This window comes from Phoca vitulina, unplaced genomic scaffold (assembly GCF_004348235.1).
Source record: "Phoca vitulina isolate PV1807 unplaced genomic scaffold, GSC_HSeal_1.0 scaffold16, whole genome shotgun sequence".
NCBI lineage: Eukaryota > Metazoa > Chordata > Mammalia > Carnivora > Phocidae > Phoca > Phoca vitulina.
In genome coordinates, this window is record NW_022589719.1 from 21,515,913 (window position 1) to 21,540,689 (window position 24,777).

The 24,777-nt window shown below is 41.2% G+C and overlaps 1 protein-coding gene across 1 annotated transcript in view; it reads left to right on the plus strand.

Annotated features, from left to right (window-relative positions):
• Positions 1–24,777, plus strand: part of EXT2 (exostosin glycosyltransferase 2) — a 132,902-nt gene that overhangs the window by 53,942 nt on the left and 54,183 nt on the right. Inside the window, exon 8 of the mRNA XM_032413957.1 lies at positions 15,551–15,682. Within this exon, the coding sequence (XP_032269848.1) occupies positions 15,551–15,682 (132 nt within the window). The remainder of the gene's footprint in view (positions 1–15,550; positions 15,683–24,777) is intronic.

Consider the following 24,777-nt stretch of genomic DNA (forward strand, 5'->3'; position numbering starts at 1 on the left):
CTGAGCTGAAATCAAAGTTGGCCACTTAACTGACTGAGCCACCCAGGAACCCCAGACTTCCACACTCTTTATATAAAGTCTTTTGTGGTTTTAACATGATTGCATTTTTTCTACTTTCTTAACGTATCAGTTGCACTTATTATTTTAAACATTTTTAGTGGTTACCCTCAAGATTGCACTATACATTTACATCAAATCCAAGGTCACTTTCATTTAACGCTTTACTGCCTCATAGATAGTGAAAGTACAGATCTTCCTTGACTTACAATGGGGGATATGTCCTGTAAGCCCCCAGTAAGTTCAGAGTATCGTAAGTCGAAAATGCATTTAATATACTTAAGTTACTGAACATCATAGTTTAGCCTGGCCTATAAATGTGCTCAGGGCATTAGCCTCCAGTGGGGCAGCATCACATAACATGAAGCCTATTTTATGTTAAAGTGTTGAGTATTTCATGTAATTTATTGAATCCTGTAGTGAAAGTGAAAAACAGAATGGTTGTAAGTGTATTGGTTGTTTACCCTCATGATCACATGGCTGACTGGGAGCTGGGCTCCCTGCTGCCCAGCATCACTAGAGAGGATCAAATCACACATTGCTAACCTGGGAAAAGATCCAAACTCAAAATTCAAAGGACAGTTTCTCCTGAATGTCTGTTGCTTTCACACCATTGTAAAATCTAAGTCAAACTACCTTAAGTCAAGGAGACTGTGCCTTGTATTAACAATATAATTTTAATTCCTTCCGCTTGTCCCTTGTATCATTGCTGTCATTTTGTTTATACATAAGTATATGTAATGGAATACATTTGTTGCTATCATTATTTTGAACAAATTGTTAATGAATTAAGAATAAGAAACATAAAAGTTCTTATATTACCTTCACTTATTTCTTCCATGATTCTCTTCCTTTCATTATGTAGATCTGCACTTCTGACCTGTATCATTTTCCTTCTCTCTGAAGAACTTCTTTTAACATTTCCTGCAAGGCAGGACTATGGGCAATAAATTCCCTCAGTTTTTGTTTGAGAAATTTTTTATTTTTCTTTCTTTCTTTTTTTTTTTTTTAAAGATTTTATTTATTTATTTATTTGACAGAGAGAGACACAGTGAGAGAGGGAACACAAGCAGGGGGGAGGGAGAGGGAGAAGCAGGCTTCCCGCCTAGCAGGGAGCCCGATGCGGGGCTCGATCCCAGGACCCTGGGATCATGACCTGAGCCGAAGGCAGAGACGCTTAACGACTGAGCCACCCAGGTGCCCCGAGAAATTTTTTATTTTTCAAAACCACTTTTGAGGGATAATTTTCCTGAGTATAGAATTCTAGCTCCGTGGGGTTTTCTCACTTTGAATATTTCTGAGGAGAAGTTGGATGTAATTGTTCCCTGTGTTCCTCTAGAGGCAAAGTGTTTCTTTTTTTTCTCTCTTCTTCCAGGATTTTTCTAATATTTGATTTTCTGAAGTTTTAGTATGATATAAACAGGTGCAGTGTTTTTGGTGTTTATCCTACTTGGTGTTTTCTGAGCTTCCTGAATCTGTGCGTTGGTGTCTGACATTGATTTGGGGAGAAATTGGTCATTATTGCTTTAAGTATTGCTTCTCTTCCTTTCTTTTTTTCCTCTGGTATTTATGTTGTGTATATGTTACACCCTTTATGGTTGTCGCATAGTCCTTGGATATTCTGTTCTGGGTTTTTGTTTTTGTTTTTTTGTCATATCCTCAAGCTCAGAGATCCTTTCCTCAGCCCTGTCCATCCCATACTGATGATCCTGTCATAGACATTCTTCATTTCTGGTACAGGACTTTTGAATGATTGTCCAGCATTTCTTTTCAATTCTTTTTTAGAATTTCCATCTCTCTGAATATCAAATGTGGAAGAGCCCTTAAGCATCATGTGATCCTGTCTCGATTGTAAGGTGTGAAAATTGAGATCTGGAAAGTTAAATGGCTTGTCAGCATTTATTTACCATTTAATGGCAGAAGCCCAAATTAGAATCAGATCTGTTCCACTCTAGTACTCTTTTTACTACGTTTATTAAAGTTGGTGCTACAGAAAAGAGCCCTAAGTTGTGGGCCATCCTCCAGCTGATATGTCACTAATTACGTAGCACAATCCCTGGTTTCCCTGGGAGACCTATTGCTTTCATCCACTTTGGAATCATTTAGTCATTCTTAAATATACAAGGCCTCTCTCACTTAATTTGAACATGTGGTATTATTAATGATACTGCCTTGGTGATTGAGAATCATGTTCTGTTTAGTTAATGACGTTCAGAGAAACCTATATTGGAGAAAAGCCTTAACAGGTTAAAGCCAACCTGATTCAAAGCCTAGCCGCAGTTCTGGATTTATCCTTTGAGGCAGTCTGTGGTTTCGATAGTACCATGATGAAAAGAACACAGACTTCAGATTAGACAAAGTGGTTTTGAGTTCTGAATCTGTCAGTTAAAAGCTTTGTGACCACAGACAAGTTAACGTTAATCTTTCTGAGCCTTGTCTTCTTGTCTGTAAACTGGAGATATGTTAATTATAGGATTGTTGGGAGGGTCAAGTGAAACAGTATATGCCATATTTAATTGCCATAGTCCCATATTTTTCACATTTTAAAATCTCCGATGTCAAGATTGTATTATAATTGATATCATTTTGATATTGTGCCATGTCTTAATTGAGAGCTTTTTCTTTCTTAGTATCATATAAAATAATGGTGCATCTTATAATTATTGGTGTCAGGCAGCTATCTCATATTCACATAGATGCACAAATCCTAAACAAAATGGTAAAATTGAATCTGGTAGTATATAAAAAAGGGATACTATATCATGACTAAGTGAGATCAGGAATATAAAGTTGGTTTGGCACTGAAAAACTTAATGTAGATTACCACATTAACAAAACAAAGGAGAAAACCCATCTGATCATCTTCTAAATATAGAAAAAAATCATTAGATAAAATTCAACAACCATGCTTGAGAAAAACTCTCAGCTAAATGAGGAATAGAAAGGAACTTCTGCAATTTGATAAAGGATATTTATGAAAAATCTACATCTAACATAACATGTTACTTACTGGTTAAATATTGAATGCTTTCCCCTACAGTTGGGGTCATGTCAAGGATGCTCACTCTTTTTTTTTTTTTTTTAAGATTTTATTTATTTATTTGGGAGAGAGAGAGAGAGAGCACATGAGAGGGGGGAGGGTCAGAGGGAGAAGCAGACTCTCTGCTTAGTAGGGAGCCCCATGCGGGACTCGATCCCAGGACTCCAGGATCATGACCTGAGCCGAAGGCAGTCGCTTAACCAACTGAGCCACCCAGGCGCCCAAGGATGCTCACTCTTACGATTTGTATTCAATATTGTACTGAAGATCATAGGCAGTGCAAAAGGAAAATAAATAAAAGCATAAAAATTGGAAAAGAAAAAGTTAACATGTCTTCGTTTGGAAATGATGTGGTGGTATACTCAGAAAAGCCAAAGTAATCTACAAACCACTGTACTAGTAGGTGAATTTAACGAGGTCGTAGAATACAAATGATTTGGCTCTAATGAAAATTCAAATTTTTACTTTGTCAGCTGTTTTCTTGTTGTGGTATAGGTGGTGATCTTTTGTGATCTTCTATAACCTAACTAGAGGTGGAATCAAACTATTGATTTTATTATGTTTATTTCATAATTATTGACCTTCCTGGATTTTGTAATTACTTTGCAGATTTCTAGTTGATTGTCTTGATTTTTCTAGATATAAAATCCTATCAAATAATTATTGCAAATACTTACTGCTTTTGTATTTAAAGTAATGAAATCCGTATTATGGTCTTCACATAAGAGGACAGTATCAGGAGGATATTTAGATGAATATAAAAGAAAACTCCACTAACAATTGCCTTTTTTTTTTTTTTTTTTAAGATTTTATTTATTTATTTGACAGAGAGAGACACAGCGAGAGAGGGAACACAAGCAGGGGGAGTGGGAGAGGGAGAAGCAGGCTCCCCGCTGAGCAGGGAGCCCGATGTGGGGCTCGATCCCAGGACCCTGGGATCATGACCTGAGCCGAAGGCAGAGCCTTCAGCTTAATGACTGAGCCACCCAGGCACCCCTCCACTAACAATTGCTTAAGGAAATCAGGGTTTACATGTCTCACATTAAAAGAAACCCAGAAGTTGGTCATCCACGGCAGGTATAGTGATTCATCGATGCCATCAGGATAGCAGGTTTCTTTCTATATTTCTGCTCTGTCACCTTCAGCATGCTGGCTTTTTCTTTTCAGTTACGATACATCTACTTCAATCCCAGCCAGCCATGTTTGCATTCCAGGTAAGCAGAAGAGAGAGAGCCAAGGGAAAGAACCAGAAGGCTTGTTGTAGTAGGGCTTTATCTTTTTATTTAGGAAAGCGTACATTTTTTTGCATTGCTGCAAAAAAGGCTGGACTATTTAGTATTTTAAGTTTGTTTTGTTAGTAAAAATGAGGAAGGTAATGGATGTTGAGGAGGCATTTATTGTCTGTCACGAGGACTGGGTATCGTCTGTACTGTGAGAAGTTGGGGTAATGGGAAGGGCGCTGCCACGAGCTCATGTGCATAAAATCTCGCTGAGTATTGCTGAGATTTAACAGTTTGGGATTTTGTTTTATTTGTTTATTTAAAAAATTATTTTGTAGCCCATTACTTTAGTGAACTTCTTCATTAGCTCTGATAGGTTTTTAGCTGATTCTCTAGACTTTCCTTAGTAGCCAATCTATGGAAAGCTCTTGGATTACTTTTCAAATTCCTTTCTTTTTTCTTTTTTCTTATTAATCACTTCTATTAGTTTTCTTTGTTTCATTTTTTTACATGATCAGATTGGGTGCTTTATTTTTGAACAGTAATTCTGTGTGCACATCAGAGTAAAGTTAAATATGAGACTAGAAGCAATTGAAATTTAGAAATATTTGAGGGCTCAGTAGATTTCATCTCTGAGCTTTTTAATAAAAAGTTGCTATGTGCTTTTCTGTTTTAAATAAGTAAGATATATGATTGGGCATCCACTTAACATTTAAGGCAAATGTCAATTGTTTTATTTAGTGAAATTATTAATGGGGAAAGAAAATGCTTTAATATTTCCACAAGCCACAAATCCCCATAGGTTTAAGGATTGTAATAGAATGCCACACCATATGTCTGTAAACTAGGTTAAAAAAAAAAAAGTATTACTGGGTGAATACAGTTTTACAGTTTTTAATTTTTTCAAAGAATACTAAAAATTCTTTGATACATCTTCCTCTAGGAGGTGGAGCTTAATTATCCTCCTTGGGAAGACAGACCAAACATAGTGACTTGCTCCTAACCATAGAATATGGAATGAGATGGTAACTATACAGTGGGGAAGCCAGCAGAGCCCCCTCCCCAACCAGGTGATCGGGGTTTACTTCCCCGTGGTATGTCATGTTGATAGCATAAGTCCCCTGATAATGATGAGAATAATGATGAGAAAGCATTTGATATCACCTCCGGAGTATCCCAAAATCCATAACCTCAGTCTTGGTGATTAGAAAACATCAGACCGACCCAGAATGAGGGACATTCTGCAGAATGCCTGCCCAGTACTATTCAAAAGGGTCCAGGTTGTAAAAGACCAGGAAAGACTGAGAAACTGTCTCAGGTTGGGAGAGACTAGGGAGATACGACAACTAAAGGCAGTGCAGTCCCCTGGACTACATCCTGGAACGGGAAAAGGACCTTAGGGGAGAACTGGGGAAATCTGAAAAGAAAAAGTCTGTAGTTTAGTGAATGGAATTACCTACATGTGAACTTCTTAGTTTTGATCATTGGACCATGGTGATATGGGGGTAAGCTAGGTGAGGGATGTTCGGGAACCCTCTGAACCACCATTGTTTCTCGAAGCCTCACATTATTTCAGAATTAAGTTGTTTTTTTTTTTTAAAAAGCAGTTACCACTTTGCATGGTAATGAAACAAAAAAGATGGACACCTGCCAAAAAACTGCACATTGGCCTCTGCTGCAGAGGTGTGTGATTTTGTGTAAAATTCCAGTGAGTGTGACAGTGCCGTGTGCAGGTAACTGAAATGATGGGACAGGGAAGCTTCCCTGGTTGGTGGAAAAGTGCCCCAGAGGATCAGACTTTCAGGCAGAGGATGCATCTGAAGAGGGCAAATAAAGTAGCTCAGGATCAAGGGAGTGAAAAAAAGCACTCTCGTGTTTTCTGTTGTAAGGTATTCTAAATGCAGTGAAGTTAACAAAATAAATATTTTAAGCAAAGGAAAAAATGGATGCTGATAAATCGTAGGTATATTAACCTTTTTTGCTTCAGAAATCCCTTTTTATTTTAAAGTAAATTCTATTTATTACTGTTTGTTGAATTCTTGGGTATAAAGGTATATTACATGTTTGTGACCTTCCTCTGCTCTAGAAAAGGCTTCAGTCCATGAGAAGAGCCTCTGAGCGGTTTGGTTGATATTTTTTTCATGTAACTCTTACGTTTAGAAGAATGGAGTGAGCCAAAGAAAAAACAAACCCAGCAAGTTTGCAGTAATTCTCAACTAGAAATTAGGATGCTTGGATTATAATTTGACATCACCACTGAGTTTTTATGGCTGTCAGGTAGAGATGACCTGAGGGTCTCTGCTGCCGCCAGGATTTGATGAGGTTGTCCAGCAAGGGCATCAGGCCCCCTGCTCTGGCACTCTCCCCTTTCCAGAAAGGCCGTGAGGGAGAGAACCACTATAACCCTGAGCGTGCTGCACAGCAGGTTTGGGAAACCCATTTTGTCAGAGCGAACAGATGAGAAGGACATAATGAGCTTTGGTACGTGTGTTTGGAAAGACTTGGAATCCCTTCGGAAGTTTTCAGATTCATCTTCAGACATGGCTTTGAGAGATTAATCCCTGAGGTGTGGAAATATCTTCCAGCCCTGCACCTGAAATAAACGGTTGCATCGATGCTCGTGTGTTAAGGGGAAATTTCCCAAATCTCCCTGGTGCTCAGACGCAGAAGTGCCTTGACATCTTTAATGGTAAGGTTGTTCCTTTAACTTGTTGAGGGAGAAGGTGAATGCTTTATTTAATGTCTTGGTTCTCTGAGCTGCTTGAGTTGGTGTTTTGTTGTTTTTCATTAATTTGGGGAGATTCTTAGCCATTATTTCTTTAAATATACCTGTTGACTTGTTTTCCACCCCGTCTTCTGGGACTCCAGTTACAGGCATGTCAGAACATTCGATGCCTTCCCGTAATTCTTGGATCTCTCTTTTCTTTCACTCCTTTCCTTCTGTGCATTTCAGTTTGGATAATTTTCTTTTCTTTTTTTTTTTTAAGACACAGCCTTGGTATCTTTTATTTATTTATTTTTTTAAAGATTTTATTTATTTGAGAGAGAGAGAGAATGAGAGAGAGAGAGCACATGAGAGGGGGGAGGGTCAGAGGGAGAAGCAGACTCCCTGCTGAGCAGGGAGCCCGATGCGCGACTCGATCCTGGGACTCCAGGATCATGACCTGAGCCGAAGGCAGTCACTTAACCAACTGAGCCACCCAGGCACCCCAGTTTGGATAATTTTCTATTTCAAGTTCACTATTTCTTTCCCCTGCTATTTCTAGTGTGCTGATAAGCCAGTTGAAGGAATTCTTCATTTATGATACTACATTTTTATTTCTGGCATATCATTTGGTTATTTTCTTATAGTTTCCATCTCTCTATTGAATATTCCCATCTGTTGATGCAAGTTATCTACCTTCTTCACCAAAGATTCTTTAACACATTAATTACAGTTATTTTCAAGTCCCTGTCTAATAGTTCCAACAGCTTGGTCATTTTTGGTTTGGTTCTGTTGACAGCTTTATATTATGACAATGGATTGTTTTCACTTATTTTTTTTGTTTCTGGAAAATTTTGATTGAATGATAGACATTCTTTATAGAAAAACCACTCTAAAGTAAATGTCACGTGCAGAAATGGGCACGAGGCTGACTGGCCTAATGTGTAACAGGCCGGGTTTGGATTTTCTTTTTTTTTTTTTAAAGATTTTATTTATTTATTTGAGAGAGAGAGCACATGAGAGGGGGGAGGGTCAGAGGGAGAAACAGACTCCCTGCTGAGCAGGGAGCCCGATGCGGGACTCGATCCTGGGTCTCCAGGATCATAACCTGAGCCGAAGGCAGTCGCTTAACCAACTGAGCCACCCAGGCGCCCTCGGGTTTGGATTTTCTCTTGCCTAGTTCACCTTCAGCACACCTCAGACTTCAGCCACTGCCTTGTGCTCTGTGTGGGGCCAGGGTACAAAGGAGTTCCTTAGAGTTCCGCCTCACCCCCTGCTTCCAGCAGGCCCTGCCCTGCCTGTGCCACACAGGAGGCCTTTTGCCCCAGCGATGGACTACCACTGCTGCATGTGGTGCCGGGTTCTTGGTGGGGACGGTGGGATTCTCCCTTCCCGTGGTCCAGTGTCAGTCTTGGGCAGGCCTGTTTGCCGGGCTGTTGGAGGTGGGGCTTCTCAGGTTCTGCTTCTCCCTGTGGCAGCTCTGTTCTCTTCTTTACTGCGAGGGGGCTTGGGTCGGAGAGAGTTTCCTGCCCCTCTTGTAAGGGCAGGGGCTTTTGCTTTGCCCGCTCCCTCCGGGGTGCTCTGAGGAGAGCTGGAAGGGTTCGTCCCCCACCCCCAGTGGCGGGCTGCCTTTCCACCCCTCTCCCACAGCCGGTACTTCTGTGTCTGCATCTCGAGGATGGGAGGGTTTCCTGCTTCTCTCCCAGCAGTTTAAGGCTTTGCTTTGGATGAAAAAATGTCCAAGAAATGGGCAGAGTGTACCTGTGTGCCACTGAGGGGGCCTCTCTTTGATTTCCTTCCCTGCCCCGGTCTTTCTAAGAACATCCAGGAGAAAAGAGCTTGCAAGGGAATGCAGACTTCCCTTGTGTCTAGAGCTTCCAAATGATCCTGCTAGCCCACACTCAGTTTTAAGAATTCGTTTTTAGTTGTTTTCTTTGGCTGCCTTTACTGCAGCACCTCTACCTTCTGTGATCTTCCAAAGCTGTCCCATTGCTCCCAGAGGAGCTTGTCACCCTTTGAACTTCGGGCTCCCCTGATTGCCTCATGACCACAGCTCTCTGATGGGCCTAAGACGGTTATGATGTTAGTGGGTTATCTGGTGGCTTTTTGTCATTGTTATGGTGGGGTCCATGTTCTCTTGTGGCTTCCTGCCTCCTGAGCAGAAGCAGATGCTTTTTGTTTGACCAACCGGTGGGTTGGGGGCAGGGAAATAGAGCAGTATTCGAGCAAGTACTGATCCACGGGTACATGTTATTGTCAGGTGTTTGGACAGCATTAGCACTTGGAATTCAGGACAGAAGCATAACTACCTGGTTTATTGTTTGCTCTGTGTGTGTGGGTGGGGGGGGGTTTCATAACGAAACTCCTTTAATAGGCTAAAACGAGGCCATTGATGCAGGTCACATTCAGGAGGTTCTGACGAGAAGGGCAGGGCAAAGTTGGCTGGTTGCTGCGAGGGCCTCGGAGAGCCATCATTGTTCTTTGGGGATGAAGATGCTCTTGGACGACTCTGGGGTAGTTGGCATTCTTATCTATGAATTTTGTGCTGTTAGATACCCTGACCACTCCTAGGTAGCAAACTTACCTGGTGTAGTTTTAGAAACTATTTATCTCCTTCATGGTCTATACCTAGTCTGTACTAAACATAATGTGAGGAACACTCTTGGTCCTATTTCTGCCTTGCCGTTCCCCCTAGGAATAGATTTGTCTTCTTCTCCTCAAAGCCATTTCCCCCATCTCACACCTTTTAAAACTCTGTATACAAGATGTGATCATTATTATTAAAAGATGGGTTGGTACTTAGAAGATTTGGAAATTTCCATGAGATGCCTGTGGTGCCTGTCCTGCCTTGTGCCTTTGAGGGAGTGGTGTTAGGTGGGTTCGCTCTTTCAACAAGGGTCTTGACTGCCTCCTCTCTGACGGGCACTGTGCCAAAGGCTGGGAGTCCGTGGTGAGCAAAACCAGATGGTGCCTACTCTCCCGGTTTCTGGAGAAGTACTGTCCTCTTCCTTGGAAGCTTGGAGATTAAGCTAGAAGGGACATGTTATTGGTTCTCGTACTTTTCAGGACAAAGTTCTGTCACTCCCATTTGATATGTTTGTATTATTTCTAACTCTGTTCTCTTACCGGTTGGATTTCTGTACTGTTTTCAAGAATTGAGATGAATGGGATGCAACATTGGGGTCCCATTCTGTCTGTCCTCTTCCCCTCCCTCCATTCTTACCCCAAAACAGTGTTGAATGTATTCTAATGTAAGTGACAAAGACCCTAAGGGGACAGAGTGGATATAAGTATTGAGGACAGAGCTAACACTTTCGGATTGTCTATGCTGCACTGGTACTGAGTGAGGAGCTTTATAAACCTCATTGAATCTTTGCAGCCTCATGAGATAGGTGATATGCTCTCCAGCTTGCAGATTGACTAAACACAGAGGCTATGTAATTTGAATTGTGCAAGATGCTCATAGCCTTTCTACAATACTGCACTGGCTTTCTTTAAATACTTGTTACTGCTCATCCTGTTTGGCTTTATGTTACTGAAAACCCAGGAAATTAATGACTTTTAACTGATGTATAAACTGAGGTAGCAATTTTAATTTGAGATACCTATTTGCTTATGATAGCTTTAAGTTGGCCCAATTCCTGATCTTTAGGAGCTTTATAATTCTCACGATTGAAAGTGTTAGGAACTTTGTGGTTCTTATGCTTTGAAATCTGCATGTTTTATAAAATTATGGTGGCATATGTTTAATGAAGAAAGGTTAGATGCTTTGTTCAAGATTATGTGGGTATGACCAATGAGTCTGTGACTTACCTCTTCAGCTGTGCAGCTTCCACAACGTAAGTGACTGAGGAATTTGCATAGCTGCTGAAGACACCCTCATTTAACTTCTCAGGAAGTGATAAATGTGGCCCATGTTTTAGAGGGAAAAAGGAAATCAAAACATAATACGCATTTGCTTATTGGATGGGAACAGCGGTGCTTTTGTGCATTGACAGCATAGCTGAAAACTCCTTCCTTTCTGCCAACGAGTGGCTGATACTGAATCCTGGAGGGGCCATAAATTACGATGCCTTCTAAATACTACAAGGTGTTACCGAGGTCCTGCAGAAATAGTTAAGCCTGAGAAGTTCACTTATCCTCAGGTGGAGATACTTGAGCTCCGATTATTGGCGAAGCTTGCTTCCTTTCTGAGTGAATTGCAATTTGGTGGGCAGGGCGAGATGATTTGAGACATCTTAAATTGGAAGCATTGTCGTCCAGTTGTGCCTTTGGCTGGTATGCTAGGTGGATTTGTTACCAGTCATTGTTTCCTCTAAATCCGAAAGGCTGCTGTCTCCATTGTGCCGGACTGTGAACATAAAGCTTTGGAATGCTCAAGTTTGAGTGCGGCTTAATTCGGTATGATTTAAAATAAAAGAACATATGATGGATCCATGTGGGTGGAAAAGGGGGTAAATGTTTAAGATGTGTGTGTTTATGTCTGGCTTTTTCACACCTTTTTAGTTTCTTAAGGAAAGACCATTTCCTAAAATGGAGTGTGGTTGGTACTCCTTGTGTTCTAGAATGGGGTGGGAAAGATCCTGGGTTTGAGTTGTGACCCTGCCACTTAACATCTTTGTATCTTGGTTTCCTTGCATAGAAAATGAAACTGCCCCAGGTAAGCGACAGGCTGTTTCCAAAGAGCAAAAGAGATCGTGCATGCAAAAGTCCACTTGCAGCAGGTCATCCTAACACCTGCAAGGATGCTAGTAATTTTTAAAAAGCCAGTTTCCACATCCATGAAGCTCACAGTCTAGTTGGAGAGAGAAAAGTGGTCATCTGAAATAACGGGAAAACCGTTCTAGAACAGTATATAGCAGAAACAACTTATAAAGTAAAGGGTATAAGTGCTGTGGGATTTCCTGGTAAGGAGAGATTGTTGGTATTTGGGGTGATCAGTAAAGGTTTCACAGGGAAGATAGATTCTTTCAGGTCTCATAAAATGTCACTATTTTGGCTAGATGACAGGCAGGACAGCAGCAACGTGACTAAGCAGGAATGAGATTGGAGTGAGTAGGGTATATCTAAGAAGCAGTGGCAGGCAGCCAGCCACCAGGCCGTGCCCAGATGGCACACTACAGGACTGCATAAGCCAGATGCCCTGGGTAGCTAAATCTGGGTCAGCTTTTCTTTGAGTAGGAGAAATCCTCATTGTGAGGCTTTGCCTCTTTCTTACACTTCTTGGAGAGAGTAGTCATCACACACCTCAGCAGGCATCCCAGGCTTTCCCTCATGAATGGAGGACTTGCCTGGGAAACAGAACCAAAGCTGGCAGGTGTAGACTCGAAAGTATCTTTTTCCTCCACCTCTTTCCGTTATATTTCGAATTTCTCATGTTACATTTTCACATGTTCACTTCCTTGCAGAAATCCTCATAGCCTCTGATTTTGAGTGGAATCACAGGTCTGAATGAAGCTGGACAGACAGGTCACCTAGACCAGGATCTCGCTTTCTTGGGGACTGAATCCAAACTCTGCTTGGATAAGAAACTGTCTTCTTTCAAAAGACTGTGTTGGGCTATGCAGAGTAGCTGGTATTAGAGTAACCCTCCAGCCACGGGGAAAAAAGAAGCATGAAAGCTTATTAAAATAGATAAAGCAGCAGTATAGAGGAATTCGAGAGCAATCCGTGCGTCGGTGCTTAAGGGACTGTGGTTCCTGAGAGAAGGGAAGCATAGCATGCTGAGCTGCATGTTTCCTCTGGCTTTTTCCCTGAGGGATTTTCTAATTCACAGTCTGGGCATCTGGAGCCTTACGGAAAGCAGTAGTCCCATAGGGCTGAGAGGTTGGAATTTGGGGCTACCCCAAAGTATCCAGGATTTGAACGACAAAATCCCAGGAAGATGGGAACCACAGGGAAGTAAGCAAAAATTGGGCATGCAGTCTTCCCTTGAAGTGTTTGCCAACTCCTGAGGTGCACGGGATCAGAACAAGACTCCAAGACTCCCTGCAGAATGAAGCAGCTGGGAGCTTAACAAGCTGTGCAAACATTGTAGCAACCATATATAGTGCTGGTGAAATGGAGTTGGTGTTCAAGGGCCTGCCAAGGTCGAGGGGTCCTGGTAAGTACCCCAGGCTTTGCCTGAAGGCCCAAAGGGCCAGACTGCAAGAGTAAGGGAAAGCCGAAAAAAGTTGGCCCTAACAAAACTTAAAACCAACCACTGATAGGATTAAAGCGGTCTGACTGCATTTGTGTCTTCCAGAAGAATGTTACACTCTTAGGCGGAAGATAATTTGGTATATCCAGAACCTCTGCAGTTTTTAATATAGAATGTCTGGTGTCCAGTAAAAAATTAAGAGGTATGCTAGAAATGGAAACCAAATGACCAAAATGAAGAGTAAATACAGATAGTAGAAAGAGACCCACAGGTGATTCAGATATTAGGGTTATCAGTCAGGAGCTATGCTTAATAAAATAAGAGAATTTCAACAAAGATGTGAAATCTACTTTTAAAAAAGTCAAGTAGAAATTTTGTGAGGCACCTGGGTGGCTTAGTCTTATAAGCATCTGCCTTTGGCTTGGGTCATGATCCCAGGGTCCTGGAATTGAGCCCTGTGTCAGGCTCCTTGCTCAGCAGGGAGCCTGCTTTTCCCTCTCGCTCTCCCTCTGCCTGCCGTTCCCCCTGCTTGTACTCTCTCTCTCTGACAAATAAATAAAATCTTTAAAAAAAAAAAATTTGTAACTGAGCAATACAGGAACTAAGTTGAGAAGTCAATATGTGGATTTAATAGCGGTTTAGACACACACACACACACACACGATAGAGGATAATTGGGCCAGGAGAAAAATTAGTAGAAAATACCCAGATGGCAACGCAGAAAAGAGAATAAGACACATATGGGGCGTGGTGAAAACATTTCTGTATGTATATTTAGAGTCCTAGGAGAAGAGAGTGTGACAGAACCAATATTCCAAAGAAATACTGGCTGAGAGTTTTCTAAAAACAGTGAAAGACATCAAACCACAGAGCGAAGAAGCTCGACAATCCTCGGTGGGATAAATACAAAGAGCCACGCCTAGATACATCAGAGTGGAAGTGCTGTGTGATGAAGACAGAGAAAAGCTTAAATGTAGTCAAGAATAAAGGGCAAAGTTTTGAAATAACACATGGTCTCTGACTATAGTGCAATCAAAGTAGAAGTCGGTAACAAAGATAAATAGAAAATCCCAAAATGTTTGGAAATTAAACAGTATACTTCTAGAAAATTAATTGTTGTACCTAAATTATAAAGAAAATGATATGTAATTGTGTAGGACGTGTTTAAAATAGTACATAGAGGCCAATTTGTAGCTTTAAGCATATGTTAGAAATGAAGAAAGATTAAAATTAGTAATCTAAACTTCAGTCTCAAGAAACCAAATGAAAGGTGGATTAAGGTCCCCCAAAATAGAAGAAAGGAAATAAAAATAAGAACAGAAAGGAACAAGGTAGCAAAAAAAAAGTATGACAAAGAAAATCAACAAAACCAAACATTGGTTTTTGAAGAGATTAATAAAGTTGATAAATCTCTGGTAAGACATGGCGAATACAAAGAGAATGTACATTATCAATATCAGGAATGAAAAGAGGTATATTACTACATGTTTCACATGCATTGAATAGATGTTAGCACACATTTAGCCCAATAAATTTAACAGTTTAGATGACATGAATACATTCCTTGAAAAATACTTTTGAAACCGACATGCTCATTAAAATATGTATAATCCTGTGTCTATGAAAGAAGATTAATCCATGATTTAAAATCTTCACACACCAAAAAGCACCTAACCCAGATGGCTTTTAGGTGAATTCTTCTAAATCTTTCAAGAAAGAAGTAATGCCAACCTTGCATAAAATTTCTCAGGGAATAGAAAAAGAAGGAACACTTTTCTATTCATTTTAAGAGGCCAGCATAACCTTGACACAAAACCTGACTTAAACATTACCAGTGTTGACAAAAGTAGTCAGACACAAAAGAGTAAATACTGCTTTGATTCCATTTGTATGAAATTCAGTAGGAGGCACAGTAGAAATCAGAATGATTACTCTTGGATGATTGAGAAAGTGCCTGGGAAGCAGAAGAGAATCTTCTGGGGTGCTGGAATGTTTGGTATCTTTATTTTGGTAGTAGTTGTAAGAGTATGTACATACCTAAACATTTCGTGAGTTGTACACTTAAGATTTGTGCACTTTATGTATATGCAAAAAAAAAAAATGACTATAACTTGCTCTGGTATAACATTGATATTTTCATCAAGACATAGTTTCTCTTCTACCCAAATGGAATCCAGTGTGCATTTTACTTGCTCCCACTCTCTTTTGACTGCATTTGATAAATGCACACTTCTGATGCAGCTGGCTCGAACAGCAGGGAGCGTTCGCTGTAGGCTCCCTCCCTGCGGGAATAGAGGAATTACCCTGACCCAGGGTTGGCTGTGATAGAGCATCTCGTTCTTCCACTGTGTCTCACTTGCTCACTGAACACAGCGTTGTTTCCTTTGCAGGCACGGTGGTTCTGGGAAGCGTACTTTCAGTCAATTAAAGCCATTGCCCTGGCCACTCTGCAGATTATCAATGACCGCATCTATCCATATGCTGCCCTCTCCTATGAAGAATGGAATGACCCTCCCACTGTGGTGAGTGAATTCCGGTGCTAACCATGTCAGCCACGGTCCAGATGTCAAGATGGGACAGAGAAAGACGTACTGAGTGTAAAGTTTATTTAAATTCTAGCTTTCTAAGATGAGAGTGTGCTAGCTGACAAAGTCAGCTCCATTTTGAAATGATAACAAAAGTAAGAAATACAGAAGCAGCAGCTTCCAGTTTGTTTTGAATGTGCTTAGGAAGACAGTATGCTTATTTATTGCAGAGATAAATGGGGAGGCCTGGCTCTTGTTGGAAATCAAACACTTCCTGATGACTTTTGCAGTTGTAATGCCTAGAACTCTTGAAAAGATTCTATGAGCAGCTTAAAAATAATAGCTTGTATTTTGAGTGCTTACTCTGTCAGGGACTGTACTCAGTGTTTCACGTAGATGATTTCAATGAATGCTGCCATCACCGTGGGAGGAAAATAATCAGCAAAATCGATCTAGAGGCATTATGGATGGCCACAGTCCAGACTTGCTCCAGACCAGCTGAGGCCCCTGGGTGTTTCCAGCAGAGAGCTGGGGTGGTCGGAAGCTGCTCTCAGGACTTCCTCCTTGCTTGAAGGAGTCCTAAGGCACTTGTGGCCTGGTAGGGATTGTCAAGGCAGTGGCCACACTTTCCTTCTCACGGAAAGTGCCTGCAGCGCTGGGCCTGGCAGTTCTGCTTCCTAGCCACTCTGGAGCGCCCCTGTCTGCCTCATTCGCACGCCTCAAAGCTTTCCTGCCAGAGAACGAGATTCGAATCCATTCTTCATTCTAGATCAGTGCTGTCTTTCTGGCCAGCCCTGCTGGTCTCCTGATTCCACCTTCTCTCAATAGTGTGTATTCGGGCACCTGGTTAATCTTCATATAAGATCCTCCTTCCCGCCCTCCTGCCCTTACTATGTGTCGGGCACCCCACCAGGTGCTGGGCACGCAGAAAAAGCAGCCACGGCCCTCGCCTCAGAGGAGCTCTCCGCTAACCTGGGGAGTCAGCGAGTATGCCACGTGGTGTCCAGAGTGCCGGGGGCACGGCAGGGAGGTGGCACCCGCGCTGGGAGGGGCCAGGACGCTTCCTGAAATGGGTTGTCCTGAGAGGAAGTCAATATATGCTTGTGGTAAAATCCAGCACAACAAAAACAAACACCTTTCTATTGTGCTTGAAGGGGAATTTGCTTCTGTCCATCTCCTCCCTGGAATCCATTACTGGAGGTAACCTTCCAGAATGTTTCTATTCATATATAAGCATAAGTATATAATTTTAGAACACAGATGAGATCATGTTACACATAGTATTCTGTACCTTGCCTTTTTTACTTTAATAGGAATAGGTCATGGACTTGCTTCATTCCCTATAGGTGTCCTTCAGTTTTAAGGATGGCTATAAAGTATTCCATTGTTGAGGTCTGTCTTACAGAACAAATCTATTATTGATAGAAATTTAGATTGCTTTTATTTTTTTCTATTTTCAAGTAGTAATACAAAAGATGTATTTTCATATATGTTTGCATAAATATGGGAATATATCTATAGAATTAATTCCAGCTGGAAAATACCACACATTTTGAATGTTATTAATTTCAGATGAGAAATACACATATTTTGAATGTTGATAGATATTAGTAAGTTGCCCTTTCAAAAGACTCTACCAGTTTATAGTTATGCCAATAACATTTTGGTTATTTGGACTCTCCATGCCTTCAGTAACCCTGAGTACTTGAGTTTGTGTTCATCTGCTTTTTACCAGGTAAAAGGTCTTATGTGTGTGTTTTTCAAGTGGAAGGTTGATATCTCTGTCATTTTCTCCCGGAGTACAGTTATAAAGCCTATTTGTATTTTATTGGTCACATTGAATTTTTAGTTTGTTTTAGGCATTTCAGTAGGTATTTATTGAGTGCCCACTACGTTCTATCTTCTAAACAGTGTTCTTGGTACTTGAAGTGTTATCAGTGAACAAAGCAGCAAAGATCCATGCCTTTGGGGAATTTAAATTGCAAGGGGTCTTGCTATCTGGAAGCAAGATTTGTCTTTCTAGTAGAATTTTAAAGTTTTCTTTATATTGGCCTTTCACAGTTCCTGATTAATTTTTTCTTAGATGTTTTACCTTTCTTATGCTCTATAAAGGAATGCTTTCTGATAGTATAGTTTCTAACTAGTTACCATTGTGTAAAGACACATTATTGGCTTTTGTATATAAATTTTGTTAACTACTCTTTTACTGAATTCTACAATTATTTCACTTTTTTAAAGTTGATTCTCTTGTGTTTTCTAGATATACAATCATATGTACAAATGCTAATTCTCCCTCTTTTTTCCAGTACTTGAACCTTTTATTTTCTTTTATCTAAATGCGTTGGCTAGTACTTCCAGCACAATGCTAAATGATGATCTGAGTGTTAAAAGAGAAGGAAGTGTTACCTAGTCAGAGAAAGGGGTGATGTTGGTCCTATGCAGAAGGAATAGCAAATTCAGAGGTGCAGAGGGACTGGAGAGCGTGTAAGTTTAAGGAACTTCATGGAGGTGAGTGTGGCAGGACTGAAGGAGGCTCATGAGGGAGAGGCAGAAGATAAAGCCTGGGGAGGGCCCCAATCACAAAACACCTCATATGTCACGGAATGTGTTGGCGTGTTATCTGTGGGTCATTTAAACTGGGACATAATGTGGTGAGTTTGCATTTGGGTCAGTCAGATATCAGTGTGGAGAATGGATCACTTGCAGCAGAACAAGAACAGAGGCAGGGGCCTATTTCAGGAGTCCAGGTGAGAATTAATAGGGGGCCGATTTGAGGGATGGCGGGAAGAACTGACTATGCTAATTGGAGATTGAGGGCAGTTAGTGGGAGTGAGGCATATGGGGCATCTTATCCAGGTAGGGAGTGTGGGCACATGGGGGTCGTGGGCCAGGGTGATGCTGGCGTCCAAACTCAGTCTGACTGCAGGGTCTTCGACAGTATGGCTCCAGCCTGCTTTTCTGGTTTCATTCCCTTCTCTTGTCTTTCAGGGGTTCTGGCAACACAACCTTGTCCTTCTTGTGTATGCTCCATGCTTTGCCTTCTCTGTGCTTTTGTGACTGTTCGTCCTTTCACTGAGATGCTTTACTCCACCATCACCTCCAGTTGTCCACATTTTATCCACATTTCAGTGACCTGCTCATATACCCCTTCCTCCATCAGGTTTTCCTGGACCCCTTAAATAGGAAGTAATCTTTCCTCTTTGTAACTCTACCAGTGTGTTATCTGTGTTTCTTTCCTATCACTTAACATGCATAGAAGCACAATTTCCTGTAGAGTTTTAAACTTCTTAAGGGAATTTCTGAGTTATCTTGGTATTTCTTATAATATCTAGGACAATTTAATTCAGATAGGAGGGCCTTAATGTATAAAGGAGGGAAGGAGAGAGACAGGCAGGGAGACAGGGAGGGAGGGAGGAACATTGGGATTCCAGGACTCACCCATCTGCTGATATGACACCCACTGGTTTTTTTTGTTTTGTTTTGTTTTTTGTTTTACGTAAACCCTGTTGGGAAGGTGTGGAACGTGATAGATTCTTTCCCATCTATTAGGTGGTCATAATGAGACTCAGTGCATAAGAACTTGTCTAAGGTCATATAATTGGCAAGTTGTATAAACAAGTGAGAACCCAGGTCTTTTGATTATCTTGAATTGCTTATGGAGTTTTGTAGGAGCCATTGAGCTTCCTCCTCTGGGCTGAAACATTTCCACTATTCCAAGTATATGGCATAAGCTTGAGATGAAGAATACTCATCCCTGTTCCTCTGCAGGAGAATACATGTAGATGGGATGGCCATGACCCAGCCAGAAGGTGTGGAAAGAGTGGGACTTTATTCTGTACTTTTACCTAAAGCTCTAAGAAAAGTCTAATAAGAATAAATGGTTGGAATTTTGGTTCTCTGTCTTTCATAAGACTATGGGCCAGGAGAAAATAGTACATGAAAATTTGTAGCTATGAAATAGATGTGTTTTAATGTAGGACAAAATGGTCAAAGTGCTGGACTGTCAGTTTGGGAAAGAACGTAAGTATAAAAAGCTGAAATCTGGATATGCAAATGGAAAATATAATCTGTGTTTTTTGTTTAACTTCTTAAATTGTTCTTTTCAGGCTAATTTAGTGCTCACCACGTTTCTAGGAACTCAGGTGCTGAGAGCCCTGATTTAGATCAGTGGGTTGTACATTTCTGCATCTTCAGTGAAGGCAACTGACAGGAGGTCTGAGTAGCGCTGATTTATTTATAGTTAACTTTTCCCCTCCCCTTTGGAAATATTTAACCTACTCTAGATGTGATTACTATGAGCCCAACCTGCAGGGGAGTCTCCCCTCTAGATTCCATCAAATTTACAATATCAGACACCCCGAGGTGGGAGTAGGTGTGGATCTTGGCCAGTAAATCAAGGGATGGTCTGGTGTTTCCAAAGATACGCTGTTAGGGCTTCCAGCCAGCCACGCACTCTGCTTGCTCAGAGCAGAGAGGGAGGGGTGAGAGCAGAGAGTCCTATTTTGCCAGATGCTGCTGCCTTGGTTTAATGTAAAAAAAAAAAAAAAAAAAGAGGACCTCTGAGTGTGTGTAGATTCTGAAGATAGCAAGGGGTGGCCTTGCAAAAACCAAGTGTTTGTGTCACCAGTGACATTTGGCATTTCTATCTCTTGCCTGGTAGGAGGAGGTTACATTACCCACGTTGTGCCACACTCTCAAAACTTGAAAAAGTTTGACAAAATAATTCTTGAGCATAACTTTAAAGTAGCAGATCTGTCTGGTTTGGAGAGATTGGCCCTTTGTTTTGACTCTTGTCTTTGGAAGGAATTTCTCAGCAAGTTAAGGTTCCTTATGCAGGGACAATGAGTTTGCTTTTACTGATTAATTTTCTTAGTTCCTTATGGCAAGGGTGCCTGTCTTTCACTGCCTTTTTGGTCTCTCCATGCTTTCATTTTTCTCCCTTTTTTGTAGATATCAGCAAAACTATCATCTCCCCAAGTACTCCACACCTGTATCACTTCTAACGTTCGAGTCATTTCTGGTCTTGCCCGTGGCAGGCTCATCCTTACATCTGGGCCTCGCCTATGGAGTGGGGGAGCTCCTCGGACACCCTGTCTTGCCTTACCTCTGGTTCTCTGCCAAATATGAGCACATCTGGAGGACAGAGATGGAGGCAAGTGAGAGTTCAGTGTGTTACGGGGATGCAGTAGGGCAAGAACTGTGAATCTTGGGTTTCTGATATGTGCCACCAAAACCATATCCTTTGACTGGCAGTTATTTTAAAACTCAATATAATATGGGCCTAAAATCATGTTGGAGAGTAGAATATATTCCCAGGTCATGTTTTTACGATGTGATTTGAAAGATTGTACCCCACCTTATCAGTATGTCGTAATTTTATTTATCCAGTCCCTTTTGACGGACACTACATAGTATTTTTTTCAAATTTGCTATCCTAGATAACACTAATCAAGAGACCTCAGATTTTTCCCTTTTCTGCGTTGACCATACTGGACCTAGAGCAGAAAGGAGAGATAGCAGGGGTCCCATGGCCTTTGACAAAAATTGATGAGGAAAATGGCGAAGTGACTTAAAATGGATTATCGTACCCAGCATAAGAAAGAGGTTAAAAAATAAGAGCTTATTCCTGTGAAATCTAGCCGGAGGGGCGACTTAGCTCTGAGCAAGACCTCAAGACGTGGAGTGTATACTTAGCTGGACTTCTAGGAGCCTCACGTCCAAGCCTTAGCAAGGGATTGGAAGGGGGGAGTGGGCATCGGAGCACTTGATGGGCACTTTTCACCCGGGAGGCGCAGGAATCAGAGCTGTGGGTAAAAGGTGGCACAGCTTGCCACTAGCTCCCATAAGTTCTGAGGGAGGTGAGTGCATACTTAGTACGCATCAGAATCTCCTGGAAAGCTTGTTAAAACACAGATTGCTGCCACTCCACCCCAAGTCACAGATTGAGTAGGTCCGGGTGGGGTCCTAGAATTTGCATTTCTAACAAGTTTCCAGATGGTGTTGATGCCACCAGTCCAGGGACCATACTTTGATGTGGGATTGATTCACTGTGTGTGTCCTGACTCACCCACCAGGGAAGGCTCTCCCTCTCCTCCTGTCCAGTTCCTCTTCTGGACCCCTCGGGCCTGGGTCCAAAGCATCCAGAGCCGGCTCAGAGTGCATCTGTCTCCGCCCCATGAAGTATTCCGGGCTGGCTGCACCAAGATGGCCAGACGGCAGCCCCCACTCACCAATGTTGTGGTTGTACAAGCAGCTGAAAATATCACTCAGCTGTAAACACTACCAAGCAATAAATCACTCTGCAGGCTGAAGAAGCGCCAGCTCACATGCGTGAAAGAGAGCTCTGAGTTGAAGAGATACCATGTTAACAGTCTGTTTAACTCAGCTCCGTGCCCTTTAACTTCCAGGTTGTGGAATGTTTCTCTGGAATTTGAAAGCCTACCCTGCCCCCAGGAGGCCTTCTAGGCTTATTCTCCCCTTCTTCCTCCCACTGCCTAGATAGGACTAAAGTATGTATGGAATTTAGAAATTTAAGCTTGAATTTTAAGTACATACATGTAAGCTTTTTGAAGTCTTGTTTTTAGAGGTATCACGTTTGTCGGATCTCAGTTACACAAGGGCTCCAGTACACGGCCATGAATTCCAAACCTTCCCTTGTGTAGACTTTGCCACTGAACTGTTCTGTGGAAACAAGCTAGAAAGTCTCAGATGGTCAGTAGCCAGGGAATAAAGAAAGCTGAGTTAGGTCTGTGGGTGGAGAGATGCAGGAAGATCCAAAGAGCTTGATCTGGGGCCTCAAGCAAAGAACTTGGCTGACTCTGATGGTCAAAAAATGGAAAAGACGAGGTCACAAGCCAGATCCAGATGGGGAGGATGTGTAAGGAATATAAAGGGATGAGCCTGGGGGTGTGGCTAAGATGATTGTGTCAATGAGATCTTTTGCACGAACACCCTGCCTTCTTCCTAATAGAGAGAGACTCGTACACCTGTGTAACGCACGCCCGCATGGCCGCTGCAGTGGAGGTGATGGGTGCATTAGCACACACGCTTTCCCTGAATGCAGTCTTACCTCCATTGCTTTTATAGAGGCGAGTTTTATGGCTCTGGCTTTCATGAATCAAAACCTGACTGCTTCCTTACATCATACAGCTGGTAGGAGGCAGTGACTAGAATAGTTTTTTGGAGTCTTGTGGAAGCTTGATCTGGCAGCAGATTGATTAAGAACATATTGAATGTTTTGGCACAGTCATCCTTGGCACCTGCCCCAGCTAGCACTTATTAGCACGTAATCTCTTTCTCCTTTTTGGGGGACCACTTTAATTCGCCCTTGATGTCTGCTTAAATGATTCAGTAGCAGAAGTTACCAGGAAGGTATAGTTGCTGGGTATTATAACATCAGGATAATGAAGTTTGTTTTCATTTCTAATATCCTATGGTAGTTACCTGCCTCCCAATTAATGAATATTTGGGTGTAATTTTCTAATAAATGGGTTTGTTGCAGCTGCAGCATAGAAAAATTTCCCCATTGCTCCAACTAGAGGTTGATTCTTGATTTTTGGTTCTCTTTTTTTATCTATTTCTTAATTTTATATTTTTAAAAGTTGTGTAGTTTAGCCTGTGTATGGTTCAAAAATTCAAATGGTAAAATAAAGCATATAACTAAAATTGAAGCCTGTTCCCAAGGGGCAACTGCTTGCAACTCCTGTAGCTTTCCTCTGGGATTTATCTTCCTATCTCCCCATCAAATGCTTGGGGTGCTTTTTTTTTTTTTTTTTTAATTTCTCAATCATAGACATACTCTTTTTATTTCCTTTGGGTCAGCAGTTTGTCTCTTGTTCTCTCTTCTTTCTTTACACATTCATTTCTCCCCTTCTTTCCAGTAGGGCTGTATCGCCATTTTTCATTAAAGCAGTATTTATTGTGTGCATTATTAGGACTGAATAAATATTGTTTTTAGCTGAATGAAGTGGCAAACCATGATTATGTTTTTTTTTCTTGTACAACTTTCTATTTTTCCAGAGAGTTAATAACTGCTTTTGTTTTTTCTCTTAGTGTTCCATGTTCCTATCACTAATTGATTTTTACTCAGTTTTCCAACAAAAGAGTAAATGGTCAAACATAGGTTAACTATAGGACTTCCCTCCCTCTTTCTTTTCTTTCTCTTTTGTCTCTTTCTCTTTTGTTCTCTCCTTTTTTTTCTCTCTCTCTCCCTCCCTCCCTCCCTTTTCTCCTATAGCAATTCATCTTAAGCTCCAGTCTGGATTGATTGCTCTCTGGATCTCCTATGCAGTGGTCATCTTAAATTTTCAGTTCACCATGATTCTGGGAATTCCCTTTTTTTCTCTCCTTTGTTGGATTCCTTGTTTCCAAGGTCTAACATCTACCTCTTTTTTGGTTTATTTTTTCTAACAGCTTCTGGAGAAAGGGACCATTGGGAGACAAATTTTCATGTCAGAAAATGTGTTTATTCTTTTTCACATTTGAGTAATAATTGGACCAGTGTTAACTTCTGATTGAGGTGGGTTTTCTTCAGAATTTTGAAAGCATGGCTCCATTGCCCTCGAAGTTTCCCATTTTAATTTCAAAAAGTGGGAAGTCATTCCTGATCCTTTTATGCGACATTTTTATCTTCTTGGAAAATTCTGTGTTTTGAAATTTTATGATGTGCCTTGGTCTGAGTGGGTTTTTTTGTTCAGTGGATACTGATTTGGGCCTTCTTAAGCTGGAAATTCATGTCCAATTCTGAGAAATTTTCATGTTTTATATCTTTTATCCTTCCCATGTTTTCTCTTTTTTCTCTTTATGGAACTTCTGTTACCTAAATGATGAGATGAATATGTTAGATTGAGCCTTCTTTTCCTTATCATTTCTGTTCTACTTATCATCTCTTTTTATTTCAATAATCTTTTTGAGTTTCTTAGGTATTTTCTCAGTTTTATCTTCTAAGCTTCTTTTGATTTTAAAAATTTTGTTCACTTTCAATTTCTAAGTATTTTCTTCATTTTTTTTAAGATTTATTTATTTATTTGAGAGAGAGAGAGCGAGCATGAGCCAGTGGGGGAGGGGCAGAGGAAGAGGAGAGAGAAAATCCT